This window comes from Cetorhinus maximus, chromosome 35 (genome assembly GCF_964194155.1).
Source record: "Cetorhinus maximus chromosome 35, sCetMax3.hap1.1, whole genome shotgun sequence".
In the NCBI taxonomy this organism is placed as follows: domain Eukaryota; kingdom Metazoa; phylum Chordata; class Chondrichthyes; order Lamniformes; family Cetorhinidae; genus Cetorhinus; species Cetorhinus maximus.
Window position 1 is genome coordinate 3,324,511 of NC_135913.1, and position 17,998 is coordinate 3,342,508.

Genomic DNA, 17,998 nt, shown 5'->3' on the forward strand with positions numbered 1-17,998 from the left:
ATTCCTCCTCATCTCTGTCTTAAATGGGTGATCCCTTCCTCTGAAATTATGCCCTCTGGCCCTAGACTCTCCCACAAGGGGAAAGAACCTCTCAACATCTACCCTGTCAAGCCCCCTAAGAATCTTATATATTTCAAGAAGGTCGCCTCTCATTCTTCGAAACTCCAGTGAGTACAGGCCCAATCTACTCAACCTCACCTCATAAGAAAATCTCTCCATACCCGAGATCAACCTCGTGAACCTTCTCTGGACTGCTCCAATGCCAGTATATCTTTCCTTAGATAAGGGGACCAAAACTGTTCACAGTGTTCTAGGTGTGGTCTAACTAGCGCCTTGTATATTTTTATCAAGACTTCGCTATTTTTCTACTCCATTGCCTTTGAAATAAAGGCCAACGTTCCATTTGTCTTCCCTGTTACCTGCTGAACTTGTATGCTAGCTTTTGGGATTCATGCTCGAGGTCCCCAAAATCCCTCTCTCTTGCAGCTTTCTGCAGTCTTTCTCCATTTAAATAATATTCAGCTGCTCTATTCTTCCTGCCAAAGTGCATAACCTCACATTTTCCCACATTATGTTCCATCTGCTAAGTCTTTGCCCACTCAGTTAACCTGTCTATGTCCCTCTGTAGACTGTTTGTGGCAACCTCATTGCTTGCCCTCCCACCTGTTTTCGTGTCATCCGCAAACTTGGGGAAAGTACATTCACTTCCCTCATCCAAGCCATTAATATATATTGTAAATAATTGCGATCCCAGCACTGATGCTCACAACGCCCACCTCCCGGGAAAGAATAAAGGAAAAAAAGTGGGGCTAGCTGATTTGCTGTTAAAGAGACCTGGCATTGAGATGATGGGCCAAATGGTCACCTCCTGTAACAATTTATGACTCCATGAAACCCGGAGAATTGACAACAATCTTTGCTTTTGGCTGAGTTTGCTGATCTCAGCCAGACCAAAAGTAGTACATGTCTCGTTTATGCTTGTGCAATTTTGGGCCAAGGGGTGTTAAAAGAGGAAAGTATGTGCTGATTATGCTGCTGGGTTCGAAGAAATGAGCTTGGAGGTGGTTTCTGGGGAGCATAGGCACAAAGCTGAATGATCTGTTTTTTTTTATGTGCTGTACGTCCTGTGTAATTCGATGTACCTGTGTTAAGAGCCACCCCCTTCACAGCCAGTCCGCAGTGTAGTATCAAGGAGCTGCATTGAGTACCTAACATGTAGTATCAGGGAATGGGCCCCTGTTGTGCAACCCCTACCCCGCTTTAGATAATTTACTGTTTTAATGATCATTAATTTCACTTTCCTACCCGCTCCCCATAACTCTTGATTCCATTCATAGCCAAAAATAACAACCTCAGTCCTGAATATACTCAACGACTGAGCAGACACAACCCTCAGAATAAAGAAATTTCTCCTCACCTCACTCCTAAATGGCTGACCTGTTAACCTGAGACTACACCCAAGTTTTTGAGGCTCCAGCCAGCGGGGAGAAGTACTCTTGGCATCTACCCTGCCAAGCCTTCCAAGAATTTATGCTTTTCAATGACATCATCTCTCATTCTTTCAAACACAAGCGTATATACACTCATTCTACTTGATCTCTCCTCATAGGATTGTCCACTCATCCCAGGAACCTGTTAGTGAACCTTTAGCACCACCTCTAAGGCAAGTATATCCTTCGTTAGGTAAGAAACAAAACTATACACAGTACTCCGTGTTTTCTCCAAAACCTCGTATAATTGCAGCAGGGGCTCATTATTCCTGTACAGCAACCTCCTTTCAATGAAAGGTAGTACCTCTGTGAAGCATTTCAGGATAGGCTTTCTACTTGAAACTTGCTATAGAAATGCAAGTGGCTGTGCTGTACCCGATGTTGGAGTGTATGTTCCAGCAGTGTAAAGGGAGTTTTACTCTGGATCGAACCTGTGCTGTACCTGCCGTGGATGTTTTTGAAGGGGACAATGCAGAGGGAAACTTAGTCTATAACTAACCCCAAGCTGTAACTGCCCTGGGAACGTATGATCGGACTTTGCTCTGCACCTTACTCTCATACACGGTATCTATTCCTGCTTCTGTTTCTTGGGTTTATATGTATAGTTGGAACTTTACTCCATTCCAAATATGTGCTGTGCCTATGCTGGGAACGTTTGATGGGAGAAAGTGTAGAGGGAGCTGTACTCTGCATCTAACTTGAAGTTTGCTTGGCGTCCTCTGCTCGGTAAACCATGCCCCTTGATTATGTGAGCAGATGTTATTGCTGTGCCCTTTATATCCATCACTTTGGGATGCCACTGTCAATATCCCTCCAGTGAGAAGAATGTCCACCAACCATAACTATGATTTGCGTCTTTCACCGTCCATGTGCACACCATCCACGGAATTCCTTTATTGATAATGCTTTATTTCAAGAGTTGAATCAGCCACTCCCTACCTTTTGGAAATCTGTGCTACCTGTTCTTCATTAGCCCATGGAGTGTTAATTTATCTCCTTTTCCAAATTAGAAAATTAAAAATTGCATTTATATTTCTGCAGCACCTTTTATGACCTCAGAACATCCCAAAGCACTTCACGTTTGAATATGTACTTCTGATGTGGAGTCGCTGTTGTAAAGTCATAAAAGCGGCACTTAATCTTACGTGATGTTTTCCAAGATGTTTATCATCCCCAGGTTTTGCAGCCAGGCCTTTTCTACCTCTGGACTGGACTATTCTAATACTCAGCTCTCTGACTTGCATCCTACATATTCTTGAGCCCACCCCAAAACACTGCTGTCCGTGTCCTAATTCTTACCATTCACCCACTTCTATTGGATCTTAGTCCGGCACTATCTCAATTTTATAATTCTCATCCTCGTTTTCACATCCCTCCATGGCTCTTCCCCTTCCCATCTCTGTCACCTCCTCCCGCCTTATAATCCTGTGAAATCTTTGCACTTCTCCAATTCTGGCTTCTGATCCATCCCTGATTTTCATTGTTCAGCCATTGGCAAGCATGCCCACAGCTCCCGTAGCCCTTGACTTCCGAACACCCCTCTTGAACCTCTCTGCCCCTCTCAGCTCCATTTAAGACTGTTCTTTCACTGTCACTGGATCAAAATCTGGTAACTCCCTCCCTGACAGCACTGTGGGTGCACCTACACCACATGGATTGCCACAGTTCACCACCGCCTCAACAGCAATCTGGGATGGGCAATTATACCTTGCTGGCAACGCTCACACCCCATGCATGAATATAAAAAAAACTGCTCCTTTAGAGATACCTCCTTGACAAGAATTTTTTCTTGTGAGAAATTTTTGTCTGATCTACTCCTGTGAAGAGCGTTTTACCATATTAAAGATGCTATCTAAATGTAAGTTGTTCATTTACAGAGTGGACCATTGTACAATGATGATAGGTCTTTATGCCAAGTTAACAAGCTGTACTGAAGCAGTTTACAGAATCTTGTAGATTTCCTGATGCCTATTTGCATTGTTTTTTAGTACTATGATCGCTGTTATCGGAACACAGGAGTTGTCCAGAGTGTCTTTGGTCAACACTTATCCCCCCCAAACAAAATCGCTAAAATGGATGACCTGGCCGTCACCCAGTTGGTGTTTTGTTGGAGCTTGCTGTGTATCAATTCACTGCAGCGAGGATCCACATTGCTCCAGTGATTGGGCCTCAAAAGAATTCACTAGCTGTAAAACACCTTGGGCTGTCTTGAGGTTGTGAAAGGGGCTAAAGAAATGCAGCATCTTTTATTCTTCATCCATTATCATCAGTGTAGGTATGAAGGTGAGTTGCTTGTCCCTGAGGCTACTTGTGGCTCTTTCGCAATACCTGATAGAGAACGAGAGCAAGGACGTTTTATAAATCACTGGTTATTTATTGGGGCAGAAACAGAGACGCCCAGGGGTACACCTTTTGAAGGTGGCAAGAATTGGGTTGTGCCTTTAAGCGTGGCAGCATGCAGCAGAACTGATGATGAACAATAGAGAGTCTGTTAAAGGAGACCAAAAAAACGTGGTGTCAGGAGGCAGCAATCTCCAGCCAGCAGGCCGACAAAAGGAGCACTGTTCCTTTAAAGGAGGGCCCAAAGCTGTGGTTCCAGAAAGTAATGGGATCTTGCAAGGGATAACAACGGGGCCAGTGTTCCTTAAGTAAGCTATTGTACTAGGGAGATCAAAGGGACCACTTGTTTGCCAGCCTAAACACTGGGCTCCCAACCCAGAGAGAGCGAAGAAAAGTTCAGCTCCATATACTTCAGCTCATCAAAAACTGCTGCCTGTATCCTAACTCGCACCAGAACCCATTCACCCATCACCCTCTGTACTCGCTGAATGACATTGGCTCCCACTCTGGCTGCAGCTCAATTTTTAAAGTTCTCGTTCTCGTTTTCAAAATCCTCAGCCCTCCCTACCTCTGACCCTACACTTCTCTGAGACCTTTGCATTCTGTAATTCTGACCTCTTATGCATGGCTGATTTTATTCACTCTACCATTAGCCATCAAACCTTCAGCTGCTCTCTAAAGCCATACATTCCCCCACCACACCCCAAAGCTCCACCTCTCGCTCTTCCTCTGTGAAAACCGACCAATATGCCCAAACCCCTGTCACACCTGTCCTAAAATCTTCTTGCGTGGTTCACTGTCGCTTTTTTCTTTGATAACAGTCCCATGAAGTCCCTTGGGATGATTGAATGTGTTGAAAGGCGCTATGTAAATATAAGTTGCTGTTGAATCATTCAGTGATGATGGCCCGCACGCCTCTGTTTGGGCGAGTACCATTATTGTCCTCAGCGCCCAGGATCAGATATTGACCCTACCTGCAGAGCCCATCATTGACTATCCCCGGGCTTCTTCCATCAAAGCGCTTCCGCTATGCGTGGAGCTACCTCACCGAATGGGCGTGTGCGCGGACGGGTTGTTAAAGCATTGAGGCATCGTAGCCAGGTCACGTTTTACCCTCTGATTTACTCGCGCTGTCGTCTGACCCATTCTCTCATGTGCTGGGCACTGTCAGCTCATTGGATGCTATTGAGGGCAAACCTCGTCTGACGAACTGTATCGAGCTCTGCAATGAAATAATGGAGGGTTGGTGAGCTTACTGCGCTTGTTGTGCGTATGCCCTTTGAAAAGGCATTTGACAAGTGCCACATGTTAGACATGTCGGCAAAATATTAGCTCATTGGATTAAAGGAGCAGTGTCTGTCTGCAAGGATACAAAATAGTTAAATGGACAGAAAGCACAGAATGACAAATGTTACAGCACAGAAAGAGGCCATTTGGCCCATCATAACATATAAATAAGAGCAGGAGCAAATCACACAGCCCAGCAAGCCTGCTCTGCCATTCAGTAAAATCATGGCCGATCTTGGGCTTCAACTCCATTTTCCTACCTGCTCCCCATAGCTCTTCATCACCTGAGAGACCAAAACTTTGTCTGTCCAGCCTTAAAGGTATTCAACGAGCACCTACAACTCTCTGAGGCAGATAATTCCAAAGACTCTCAACCCTTTGAGTGAAGAAATTTCTCGTCATCTCAGTCCTAAATGATCAGCCCCTTATCCTGAGACTGTGGTCCTGTGTTTTAGATTCCCCGACCAGCGGAAATGATCTCCCAGCATCCGCTCTATCAAACCCCTTCAGAACCTCGTAGGTTGCAATTAGATCACCTCTCATTCTTCTAAACTCCAGGGAATATAGGTCCAATTTACTCATCCTCTCAACATAGAACAGCCCTTATCCTAGGGAACAATCTAGTGAACGTTTGCTGTACCGCCTCCAATTTAAGTATATCCCTTCTTAAATGTGCAGACCAAAACTGCATGCGGTGCTCCAGATGCTGTCTCAGCAAAACCCTATGCAACTGTAGCAAGACTTCTTTATTTGTGTATTCCAATCCCCATGCAATAAAGGTCAACATGCCATTTGCCTTCCTAATTGCTTGCTGCACCTGAATGAAAGCTTTCTGCATTCCTTGTACAATCACACCCAAGTCTCTTTGAACATCAACACTTACAAGTTTCTCACCTTTTAAAAAAAATAGCCTGGCTTTTTAATCTCACGACCATTGCGAATAACTTCACGCTCCCTATATTATACTCTATCTGCCATTTTGTTGCCCACTCACCTAACCTGTCTGCATCTCATTGGAGCATTTTTATGTCTTCCCCACAGCTTACCTTTCTACCTACCTCGGTATCATTAGCAAACTTAGATACATTACTCTCTGTCTCTTCATCTAAGTCATTATATAGATTGTAAATAATTGAGGCCCCAGCACCGAGCCTTGCAGCACTCCAATATTCACTGCCTGCCAATTGGAAAAAGCCCCATTTTTGTCCATTCTGTTTTCTACCCGTTAACCAATCCTCTCTCCATGGAAATATATTGCCCCCAACCCCATAAGCCCTCATTTTTCCCATTAATCTTTTGTGTGGCTCCTTATCAAATGGCTTTTGGAAATCCAGTTATACTAGATTTACTGCTTCCCATTTATCTACCCTACTAATTACATCCTCAAAAACTCTTAACAAGTTTGTCAAACAGGATTTCTTTTCCATAAAATCCTGTTTTCCCATTCTAATCATACTATGCTCTTCTAAGTGCATTGTTAAGCCTTCCTTAAGAATAGATTCCAGCATTTTCCCAACAACCGATAGACTAACACGCCTGTAATTCTCTGTTTTCTCTCTCCCTCCTTTCCTGAAAAGCAGTGTAACATTTGCCAACTTCCAATCTAATGGGACCATTTCTTAGTCTAAGGAATTATGGAAAATCGTAGCCAGCACATCCACTAGCTCTGCAGCTACCTCTTCTAGAACCCTGGGGTACAGGCCACCTGGTCCCAGGGATCTGTCAGATTTTAGTTCCTGAAGTTTCTCCAGTACTGTACCTCAGCTGTTATTAATTTCCCTAATTTCTTTACTCTTTTCAGCCCCTAGGTTATTGCCTATTCCTGGTATGAAACTTGTGCCTTCTACTGTGAAGAGAGCCACACTGTATTTGTTCAGTGCCTCTGCCATTCCCTCAATCCCCATGATAATTTCTCTTGTTTCCGCTTCTAGGGGACCAATGTTTCCTTCAGCTCCTTTCTTCATTTCTACATACTTATAAAAGCTCATACAACCTGTTTTTATATTCCTGGCTAGTTTACTCTCATTCTATTTTTTTTTCCTTTTCTTAAAATTTTTGGTGGCCCTTTTCTGGTTTCTGAAACACCCAATCTTCTAACTTGCTACGTCTTTTTTTGCAACATTCTAAGCCGCTTCTTTTAACCTTCCTGAGTGAGTCATGGATGGGTTCTTCTTGCTGAGCTCCTGTTCTTCAAGGGATGTATTTTTGTTGAGCATTTTGAATTGTTGCTTTACATATTTTCCACTGTTCATTTACCTCCATACCTTTTTGTCTATTTGCCCAATCAACCTTAGCCAGTTTTCCCCTCATACCTATGTAATTGTTTTGTTTAAGTTTACGATTATTATTTGAGTTTGGAATATGTCATTTTCAAACTTGGAATTGAATGGTGTTATGGTCACTATTTCCCAGTGGATCGTTTACTATGACATTGCTAATTATCGCTGCTTCATTACACAATACTAGATCTAACATAACTTTGCCCCTAATCGGTTCCATTACTTACTGTTCCAAGAAACTGCCATGAAAACATTGTACAAACTCATTTTCTAGACTGTTATTGCCAATTTGATTGCCCCAGTCTAAATAAAGATTCAAATCCCCTACAATTATTACATTTCCTTTGTTACAGGCTCCAGTAATTTCCTGTTTAATGCTCTGCCCATGTCTGCACCAGCTCTCTGAACAGGCAGTTTACTTCGTGCCATTCTCCCGCCTTCTCCCCATAACCCTGCACATTCTTCCTCTTTAGATAGCTGTCTCTAATTCCTTTCTGAATGCTTCATTTGAACCTGCCTCCACCCACTGTCAGGCAGTGCATTCCAAACCTTAACCACTCGCTGAGTGGAAAGAATTTCCTTGTATCATTTGAGAGAGCAGACAGTAGTTGTGAATGACTGGTTTTTGGACTGGAGCAGTGTGCTCAGTGGTGTCCTCCAACAGTCAGTGCTGGGACCACAGCTCTTTCTGATGTACATCAGTGGCCCGGAATTAGGTGCGCAAGATAGAATTTCAAACTTTGCAGGTGCCACAATGCTTTTAAATGCGATGAACAGATGGTAACAGACTTCAAGGGGACACACTGCAGAAAAGGGCACACAGTGTTGTAGTGTTCCTCGAAGTATGTGAGCATGTGTCTGCATCCAGCACTAGAAGGGAGATGATGTATGTATTGTGTGTTCCAGTTTTACTTTCATTTTTGCTTTAAGCAGCAGAGCAAACTGCTCCCAGTGTTCAAAGCTTTACAACAACATAAGACTGTCCTCATGTGCCTGATCTTAAGAAATGAACCCACAATGTGTTTACCCAATCCCTTATGAGTGATTGGTGCCTTGTGTCTTATACAGTAAATAAGCTCAAGGACTTGTGTCATTTATAAGAACACGACAGACAGATAAAATTTAATTCTGCAAAGCGTGAAGTGATGTGTTATGTCGGGCAAAATGACTAGTGGCGATACAACTTAAAAGGCACGGTTTTAAAGGGATTTGAGAAATGAGATTTTCATGTACTCATTGAAGACAGTAGGCTAAGTTTGTGGAGCTGTTCACAAAGCAAAGCTTCATAGATGGAGTCACATCTTAAAGCAGCAATGTGACACGAAACCCTTACCCATCGTTGGTTAGGCCTCAGCTAGAGTAAGGATGTTGCGGCCTTGGAAAGGCTGCAGAGGAGCTTCAGTGGAAAATGGTGCCAGGCATGAGGAGCTTCAGCTGTCTGGGGCGATAGGGGAAGCTGGGATTGTTGATCTTATTGAAACATAAAGGATTCGGGAGTGTTGATGCTGGGAGACTTGTTTCCCCTGGCGGGAGAGAGAAACCTAGAGAGCAGATCAGGGTGTTAGTTAGACCTAAGAGTGAGTAGAAACTCCTTCACTCAGAGGGCTGTGAATCTTTGGCGTTCCTACCCTGGGGGTTCCCCAGATTCTCAGTTGTTCAGAACGTTGCTTGCCTGTGGTTTATAGATTTTTAAGCTTCGAGGGATGTGGGAGTCAGGCGGGGAAGCAACACGGAGGTCGAAGATCAGCCGTTGTCTTATTAAGAGGCAAAATGCACTACCTCTTGAGTTCCTCGTGAGAGCTCAGCAGATCACAGAGAGGTTTTTTATTTTTGATTTGTTCAGAATTATCAAAGGTTTTGACAAAGGAGGCAGAGAGAAATGGGTTCGGTTGACGGGAACATTGATAACCAGAAGACATAGATTGAAGCCATGCGGCGGGAAAGAGAGGACACTTTTCCTTTTTAACTCTGCAGGTCGTTGCAACCTGGTGAGCGCTGCGTGAACGAGTGGTGGCAGCAGATGCAATTCCAACCCTCTAAATGGAGTTGGATATATATTCATGGGGGAACAAAGCGCAAAAATGCAGGGAAATAGGAGGGCCATGAAACAGATTGTGGAGGTCTTGCAGAGAGAGAGGGCACAAGGCAGAATGACCCTGTGTTGTGCGGCTCTTCGAGTAAAATCCCTTCGCTCTTATGCTGTGCTGGATTTTTACAGCAATGAGCAGCATCTCTTCGCTCCCTCAGTGTGGTGTGTTTTACAACAATGAGAAAGACCCCTTTACTCTCTCATTCTGCCTTATAGTGCCTGTCGCTTCGGACTCCGCTTTTGCTCCTCCGCCTTGATTTCTCTCACTGTGGCTTGGTGTCAAAAATGTTTGTATCGATAACTCGCTTGTTAAGCGCATTTTTTTTATAAGTTCAAGTTGTTTATTGCAACAGAAAATGCTGGAAGCATTCAGCAAGCCTGGCCACTCCCGTGGAGAGTGTTAAATGTTTCAGGTTAGTAACTTTCCATCAGAACTTATTGACTTGAAACGTGAACTCCTTTTTCTCTCTCTGCAGATCCTGGCAGATTGGGAGTGTTTCCAGCATTTTTTTTTTTTAATTTCCGATTTCCACCATTCACTGTATTTTGTTTTTGTGTTCAGTCATGCCTGATTGTTGCCTCACCTGTCGTCACTCTTGTTCTTTGTTCTTGTTACAGAGATCTGCAGCGGTTCGGTGCCGCCCACAGAGGTAAGCAAACTTCACATTCCATTCATTTACCCCCTACCCCCCCACCCCTCCCCCACTTCCAGTCAGCTCCTGAGATCACAGACTGCTGGTGTCGGTTGGCACTGCTTGTGCAGGGCTCCCAGGCTGCAACCCTGTACCACCATGATGCCGTACCAGGGTAGAGGAGCAGGTCCGGTTGGCACTTAACTGGACCCCATCGTGTCGCGTCCGACAGAGCCCCATTAAGCCCCAAGCTTCTGTTGGGAAATGAGATGTTGGCAGGAATGTGCGCTGGAGGTGCTCCAACCAATTGAAATAATGGCCTGCGCTGGTTGACATGATTGCTCGGGGACTGCCGCGTAGTTTGAGCTCCATGACATTATCAGCCAGCACTACCGGGTGTGTGTGATGTAGTTTGGAAGGAAGGAAGGAGGTGAGGAAACGTCAATGCAAGAGTACAAATTGTGTAAAGGAGGTGCAGAGCAGAGAAATCGGAAGGTTCGCACGCACTAATCCATGAAGCTGTGGGACAAGCCGAAAAGGCTCCTATGAGACTGCACAGGATCTCGGACTTCATGAATGGTGGCAAGGAGTTCAAGAAAGGAGGAAGTTATCCAAAAACTTCAGTGAATCATAGGTTTGACCTCAGCTGGCAAAAATCTGGGCACAGTGCTTTAGGTGGAATATGCAAACATACGAATAGGAGCAGAAGTAGGCAATTCAGCCCCTTGAGCCTGCTCCGCCATTCAATAAGATCACAGCTGATCTGATTGTGGCCTTAACTCCATATTCTGCCTACCCCCAGCTAACCTTTGACTCCCCTTGTTAGCCAATCTATCTGTCCCCGACTTGGTTTGGGTGCAGAGCAACGGTACCTGAATGAGGGCTTTCAGTTACTCGGAGAGACTGGAGAAGCTGGGCTGTTCACCTTAGAACAGAGAAGGTGAAGGAAAATTTCTGGACATGCTCCAAATATTGAGGGGTTTAACAGGAGTAAATAGGGAGAAACTGGCAGGAGGACGGATAACCAGAGGGGACAGATTTAAGATAATCGACAAAAAGCCAGATGAGATTTTTTTTAACAACTTAGGTTATGATCTCAAATGCATTGCTTAAGTGGGTGGAAGAGTAACTTTCAAAAGGGAATTGGATAAATACTTAAAAAGGAAAAGAGAAAGATAATTTCCGGGCTCTGGTGATAAGGCAGGCAATTGGGACTTATTTAACCAGCTCTTTCTTAGAGTCAGCACAGGCGCGATTGACCGAATGGCCACCTTCTGTGACTCATGAATTTTGGTGGATGCTGCTCTTGAAATGCTTCCTGTCTCAGCAGCATGCTCGTTTCTCTTGCTCAACTCGAATCCCTTGTAGCTTAAGTGCGTTTGCCTTTCGGGCAGAGCAGTTACGAGGGTTGAGGAAACTTCCCGACAGTCCTGAGGGGGCAGGAAGGCGGTCGCAAGGGGAGGTTTAATGCCACGTTACCAGCCCAGTGCCACCGGAGGGCAGCAGCGCTCCGCCTGTATGGCTCAGCGGGGTCCTGCGGTGGCAGAGACCACAGCTGCTGCAGGCAATGGGACCCCAGAGCTTGTCTTCCATCCCCTCCAGTAACTGCATCCATCACTTGTTCACCTCATCCCGCTGTCAATGTTGTCACCGCTCACTAGCAAGGCCATTCAGCTAGCGAGCGCCATCTTGTCGGCATTTTTTGTCGTGTTGAGCCTTGTATTTTGACATTGTTAATTATTGTGCTTATTGAAGGACAACTAAAACCTGGACTGGAGTGTGTGTGTGTGTGTTTGTGGGCAGGGGTGGTTGGGGGAAGGGTGCAGAAAATGAGGGAGGAGACGGGAGGGACAGGGCTTCCTTTGCACGGACCCTGATCCGGAATTAGGGCAGCAACATTCCCGAATGTCTGTATCCACCCCCCTGCACACTCTGGAATATGGGCTTTAGTTGTCCTTTGAGGTGATGGATGACAGTGCTGGAGAATGGAACTTTAGTCTCGATTTTTGTATCCATTGCAATACTTGAGCATTTCATTTGTGTTTTGTTTTATTTAAGGTTTCACTGGGACATTTGGAAACGGAGGGGGTTGCCCCTCTGACCCCCACCCCTTTTAAATTGGCGCTTGCTATTTCGTGCCTCGCCCTAATTCTCCATCACACTCACACTTGCTTGACCCCATCCCCTAATGACCCCCAAACCCCCATTTTATCCAGCCCCGATCCTCCTCCCCACCCCCAGCCCCCACACTCCCCTCCCCCACCCTCCCCACACGCCACCGTACATTGCCCCATGTGTCCATTCTCCGCACTCTCAATCCTGCATCCGGAATCGCGGAGCGTGGCAGCTTTATAACGCGAGCCTGTTCGCAGCTCGAGATTGCTGGACGCTCCCCGATTTCACTTTGTGGTCGGGCGGAGGGTGTCTCGGAATGTCAGCTTGCTTAACGGTACGAGGCACCTCTCGTGACGTGGTGCGACACCATCAATCCTGTAGCTCGAGGACAACCGTACGGAGAGCTGGAGTGTTCTCACTGCCGGAAGGGGGTCACTGGGGGTTACGTGCTGGCTTCACAAACGCTGCCAAGTGCAGCTCTGGGCTAGACAGAGAGGAGCGTCAGCTTGGGGGCCTGCTCTTAATCATTGTCCAGCAGCACTTGGATGAGAGAGATAGGAAATCAGTCAAGGTTCAATCAATCAAAGCCGTCACGGTTCATGCTCCTCATCACTGCCCAGTGACTCTGCGGGATAGGAGAGAATTGTAGGAAACAGGGATTATGGGGATAACATTCAAGCTGGGGCTGTGCGGATACGGCAAGAGTGTGGAGATAGAAAATTGACTGTGGGGGCAGAGTGAGGACCGTGGGAAGGGGTGGGGCTGTGGGCACACGGGACAGGAATCGCTGGGGGCCATGGGGACATGGGAAGGGAGTTGACAGCGGCCGTGGGGCAGAAATTGCTGTGGACTGGGCTGTGGATATTGGTTGGAAATCGCGGGTGCCGTGGGGACATGGACCGGGAAGCGAAGAGGGCTGTGGGGACAGGGCGGGAATCACAGGCCTGTGAGGACAGCTTTCAAATTGCAGGGGCTATGGGGACGAGGGGCAGGAATCGCAGTTGCAGGGGGCTATGGGGCCAGGCTGGGAATAGCGGCGGTAGGGGGGTGCTATGGGGCCAGGCTGGGAATAGCGGCGGTGGGGGGGTGCTATGGGGCCAGGCTGGGAATAGCGGCAGTGGGCGGGTGCTATGGGGCCAGGCTGGGATTAGCAGCGGTGGGGGGGTGCTATGGGGCCAGGCTGGGATTAGCAGCGGTGGGGAGTGCTGTGGGGCAAGGCTGGGAATAGCAGCGGTGGGGGGGTGCTATGGGGCCAGACAGGGAATAGCGGTGGTGGGGGTGCTATGGGGCCAGGCTGGGAATAGCAGCGGTGAGGGTGCTATGGGGCCAGGCTGGGAATAGCGGCGGTGGGGAGTGCTATGGGGCCAGGCTGGGAATAGCGGCGGTGAGGAGTGCTGTGGGGCGAGGCTAGGAATAGCGGCGGTGGGGGGTGCTATGGGGCCAGACTGGGAATAGCGGCGGTGGGGGGTGCTATGGGGCCAGGCTGGGAATAGCGGCGGTGGGGGGTGATATTGGGCCAGGCTGGGAATAACGGCGGTTGGGAGTGCTATCGGGCCAGGCTGGGAATAACGGCAGTGGATTTGCTGTGGGGGCGAGGCTAGCAATAGGGGCGGTGGGGCGAGGCTAGGAATAGCGGCGGTGGGGAGTGCTGTAGGGCCAGGCTGGGAATAGCGGCGGTGTGGAGTTCTATGGGGCCAGGCTGAGAATAGCGGCGGTGGGGGGTGCTATGGGGCCAGGCTGGGAATAGTGGCGGTGAGGAGTACTATGGGGCTAGGCTGGGAATAGTGGCGGTGGGGAGTGCTATGGGGCCAGGCTGGGAATAGTGGCGGTGGGGAGTGCTATAGGGCCATGCTGAGAATAGCGGCGGTGGGGAGTGCTATGGGGCCAGGCTGGGAATAGTGGCGGTGGGGAGTGCTATAGGGCCATGCTGAGAATAGCGGCGGTGGGGAGTGCTATGGGGCCAGGCTGGGAATAGTGGCAGTGGGGAGTGCTGTAGGGCCATGCTGAGAATAACGGCGGTGGGGAGTGCTATGGGGCCAGGCTGGGAATAGTGGCGGTGGGGAGTGCTATAGGGCCATGCTGAGAATAGCGGCGGTGGGGAGTGCTATGGGGCCAGGCTGGGAATAGTGGCAGTGGGGAGTGCTGTAGGGCCATGCTGAGAATAGCGGCGGGGGTGCTATGGGGCCAGGCTGGGAATAGTGGTGGGGGTACTGTGGGGCCAGGCTGGGAATAGCGGCGATGGGAGTGCTGTGGGGCAAGGCTGGGCACCTCGGGGGCTGTGGAAATGGTGTGGGCACGGGGCGGGAAGCGTGGGAGCTATTCGGACCAGGCAGGAAGCAGTGGGAGCACGGCCTGTCGGGGCAGGACAGGAATCACGTAGAACGTGGGGACAGTACGGAAATCGCAGGGGGCTGGCCTGTGGAGCCGGGATGGGAATCGCAGGGGAATTCCATAGCTGGAATTTTCTGTGCAGTTCTGGTCACCACGTTACAGGAGGGACATAATTGCTGTGGAGAGAGTACAGAGAAGATTTACAAAAATGTTGCCAGGCCTTGAAAATTGCATCTATGAGGAAAGATTAGAGAGGCTGGGGTTGTTTTCCTTGGAACAGAGGAAGCCAAGGGGTGACCTAATTGAGGTGTACAAAATTATGAGGCGCCTAGATAGGGCAGACAGGAAAGCCTTTTTTTTCCCCTAGCTGAGGGGTCAGTTACCAGGGGGTATAAATTTTAGGTGACTGGTAGAAGTATTAGAGGGAACATGAGGAAATGCTTTTTCATCCAGAGGGTGGTGGGTGTTTGGAATTCGCTGCCTAAGTTGGTGGTTGAGGCTGAAACGCTCAACTCATTTAAAAGGTACCTGGATCTGCATCTGAAGTGCTGCAATCTGCAAGGCTATGGACCAGGCGCTGGAAAGTGGACTTAAAATGAGCAGATAGTTTCTTTTTTGGCTGGCGCAGGCACAATGGGCTGAATGGCCTCTTTCTACACCTTAGATTTTCTAGGGTTGTATGGGAATAGGGTTGTGGGCGTGGGGCAGGAATCACAGGGGGCTGTGGAGATGAGGCGGGAATTGCAAGGGGCTGTGTTGTGGATGTGGGATGGGAATTGCAGGGGGCTGTTGTGGATATGGGGCGGGAATCGCTGGGGGCTGTGTTGTCAATATGGGGCGGGAATCACAGGGGGCTGTGTTGTGGATATGGGACGGGAATCGCAGAGGGCTGTGTTGTGGGTATGGGACGGGAATCGCAGGGGGCTGTGTTGTGAATATGGGGCGGGAATTACAGGGGGCTGTGTTGTGGATATGGGATGGGAATCACAGGGGGCTGTGTTGTGGATATGGGATGGGAATCATAGGGGGCTGGGTTGTCGATTTGGAGCCGGAATCGCAGGAGGCTGGATTGTGGATATGGGGTGGGACTCGCAGGCGGCCGAGTTGTGGATATGGGGTGGGAATCGCAGGCGGCTGAGTTGTGGATATTGGGCGGGAATCGCAGGGGCTGAGTTGTGGATATGGGGTGGGACTCGCAGGCGGCCGAGTTGTGGATATGGGGTGGGACTCGCAGGGGACTGAGTTGTGGATATGGGGTGGAAATCGCAGACAGCTGAGTTGTGGCTATGGGGCGGGAATCGCAGGCGGCCGAATTGTGGATATGGGGTGGGACTCGCAGGCGGCCGAGTTGTGGATATGGGGTGGGACTCGCAGGGGACTGAGTTGTGGATATGGGGTGGGAATCGCAGGCGGCTGAGTTGTGGATATTGGGCGGGAATCGCAGGGGCTGAGTTGTGGATATGGGGCGGGAATCGCAGGGGGCTGGGTTGTCGATTTGGAGGGGGAATTGCAGGAGGCTGGGTTGTGGATATGGGGCAGGAACCGCGGAGGGGAGTGCCTGGGTTGTGGATATGGGTTGAGAATCACAGGAGGCTGGGTTGTGGATATGGGATGAGAATCGCGGGGGGTGCTGAGTTGTGGATATGGGGCAGGAATCACAGGGGCCTGGGTTATGAATATAGGGTGGGAATCATGGGAGGGCCTGTGCTATGGATGTGGAGTGGGAATCGCATGGAGCTGTGGGGTCAGGGCCCGAATCGCAGGTGACAGGGCTGGGGAGATAGGGCTTGAATTGCAGGGGATGTGGCAGGAATCGCAGGAGGCTGTGCAGACAAGGCGGGAACCATGCGGGGCTGGAGGGACGGGCAGATAGCGCAGGGGCAAGGTTGTGGAGGCTGGGTAGGAACTGTGGAAACCGCACCTGGACTATGGGGTGGGTGGTGACTATCTCAGGGAGCCAACGCACTGGGTATGGTGAATGCTGCTGGGAGCAGAGGCTGTGGGGTTGGCAGAGAATGGGATTGGTACAGGATCGGTGGAGAATGAGGGGGGTGTGGGGTGAACCAGTTGAGAGCAAGTGGCAGGGTGCAGCGGGTCAGTTGGTGGAGTGTGTAGCTGAGGGGGGAACGACGTGTTATCGAGTGCACAATTTCTGCAATTTGCCTTCATAGCCCCTATAACGTCGTAAAACTTCACAGGAGCATGATCAGACCGAAAAGTTGGCATTGATTCCCCCGACAGAGATGCTCGGGCCAAAACAGAGAGCTTGGTCAAAGCTGCAGGTTTCAAGGAGGGTTTCAAATGAGGCGAGAGGGGTTCGGAGTGGGGAAACCCAAGTTTGGGATGTTAACAGCCGAAGGCGCAGTGACCAGTGAGTGGCGGAGTGATTTTTAAATCAGGGCCAGAACGGGAGGAGAGCAGAGACCTTTGAAGGTTTCAGGGCCGAAGGAAGCCAGTGCAAGGGAAGAGAGGAGGAGTGGATGGGTGGGTGGATAAGAGATTGCGTCAGTCCCTCCGTTGGGGGTTTGCTTGGGTCTTTGGAGCTGGTTGGCCTTTGGCCCCTGAGGTCAGCTCCTGCTGCACCCGGTGGACAAAGCGTTGCGGCCGGCCAGCACGGGATTGATGGTGTCACCGAGTACTGCCCTCAGGAAGCTGGCGTTGCCGGGAGGCAACCCCCACCCCCCCCTAAAGTGCCAGCACGGTGATCTCGAGTCTTGTTCTCCTCCGCAGAAAACGGCGAGGGGCCGGCGAGCCGGCTGGACCTGCGCACGTGCGGCGAGGCCCTGGGGGAGCTGGTGGGCTGGACACACAGCCACTGCCAGGGCTGCCACCACCCGCCCAGCCTGAGGTACCTGCCGCCCAGCGGCACCGCCGCCGTGGCGGTCTGGGCGTGCCAGGCCGGCCACACCTACCGCTGGCAAGCAGCGGGCCACGACCCGAGGAGGAGAGGGCGGCGCCGGCCCGCGCAGACGGGCAGATCGTCGGCAGGGGCGCCGGAGCCCCGGGAGGCGGAGCGCGGCCCCGGCTCGGAGCAGGAGACAGAACGCGGCCTGAGCTCCGAGGAGGAGGAGGAGGAAGAGGAGGAGGAGGAAGACGAGAGTGACGGAGGCTGCGTGTCCAACTCCGTCACCTCCCTGCGCATCGTGGAGTGTGAACTGGAGGAGCAGGGGCCGGGAGGCAGGGGCCCCCAGCCCGGCTGGAAGGTGGTCCCCTGCAAGGACGAGCGCTCAGAGGAAGAGGAGCCTGTGGAAGGAATCGACCCAAGTACGTTACCCGCCCGTTTATCCCCCCCCACCCCTCCGAACCCATGTTAGGCTTCATCCTGATAGTGCAGGCTCCCCAGAGCCTCCTGCCCCATTCTCTCACCCATGCCATTCCTGTCCCGCCCTCTCCAATCCCCCCTACACCACCCCCAACCAAACCCCAAACTTGTGG

At 49.8% G+C, this 17,998-nt stretch overlaps 1 protein-coding gene across 7 annotated transcripts in view; it reads left to right on the forward strand.

Moving 5' to 3' along the window:
- Positions 1-17,998, forward strand: part of LOC144672011 (uncharacterized) — an 81,297-nt gene that overhangs the window by 18,153 nt on the left and 45,146 nt on the right. For 3 of the 7 annotated variants that reach the window (XM_078533945.1, XM_078533944.1, XM_078533943.1), the window contains exons 3-5: positions 1,610-1,663; positions 10,104-10,135; positions 17,294-17,827. In XM_078533945.1, coding sequence (XP_078390071.1) covers positions 1,610-1,663; positions 10,104-10,135; positions 17,294-17,827 — 620 coding nt within the window. The remainder of the gene's footprint in view (positions 1-1,609; positions 1,664-10,103; positions 10,136-17,293; positions 17,828-17,998) is intronic. The other 4 variants (XM_078533947.1, XM_078533948.1, XM_078533946.1 and 1 more) reach the window with 3 other exon arrangements.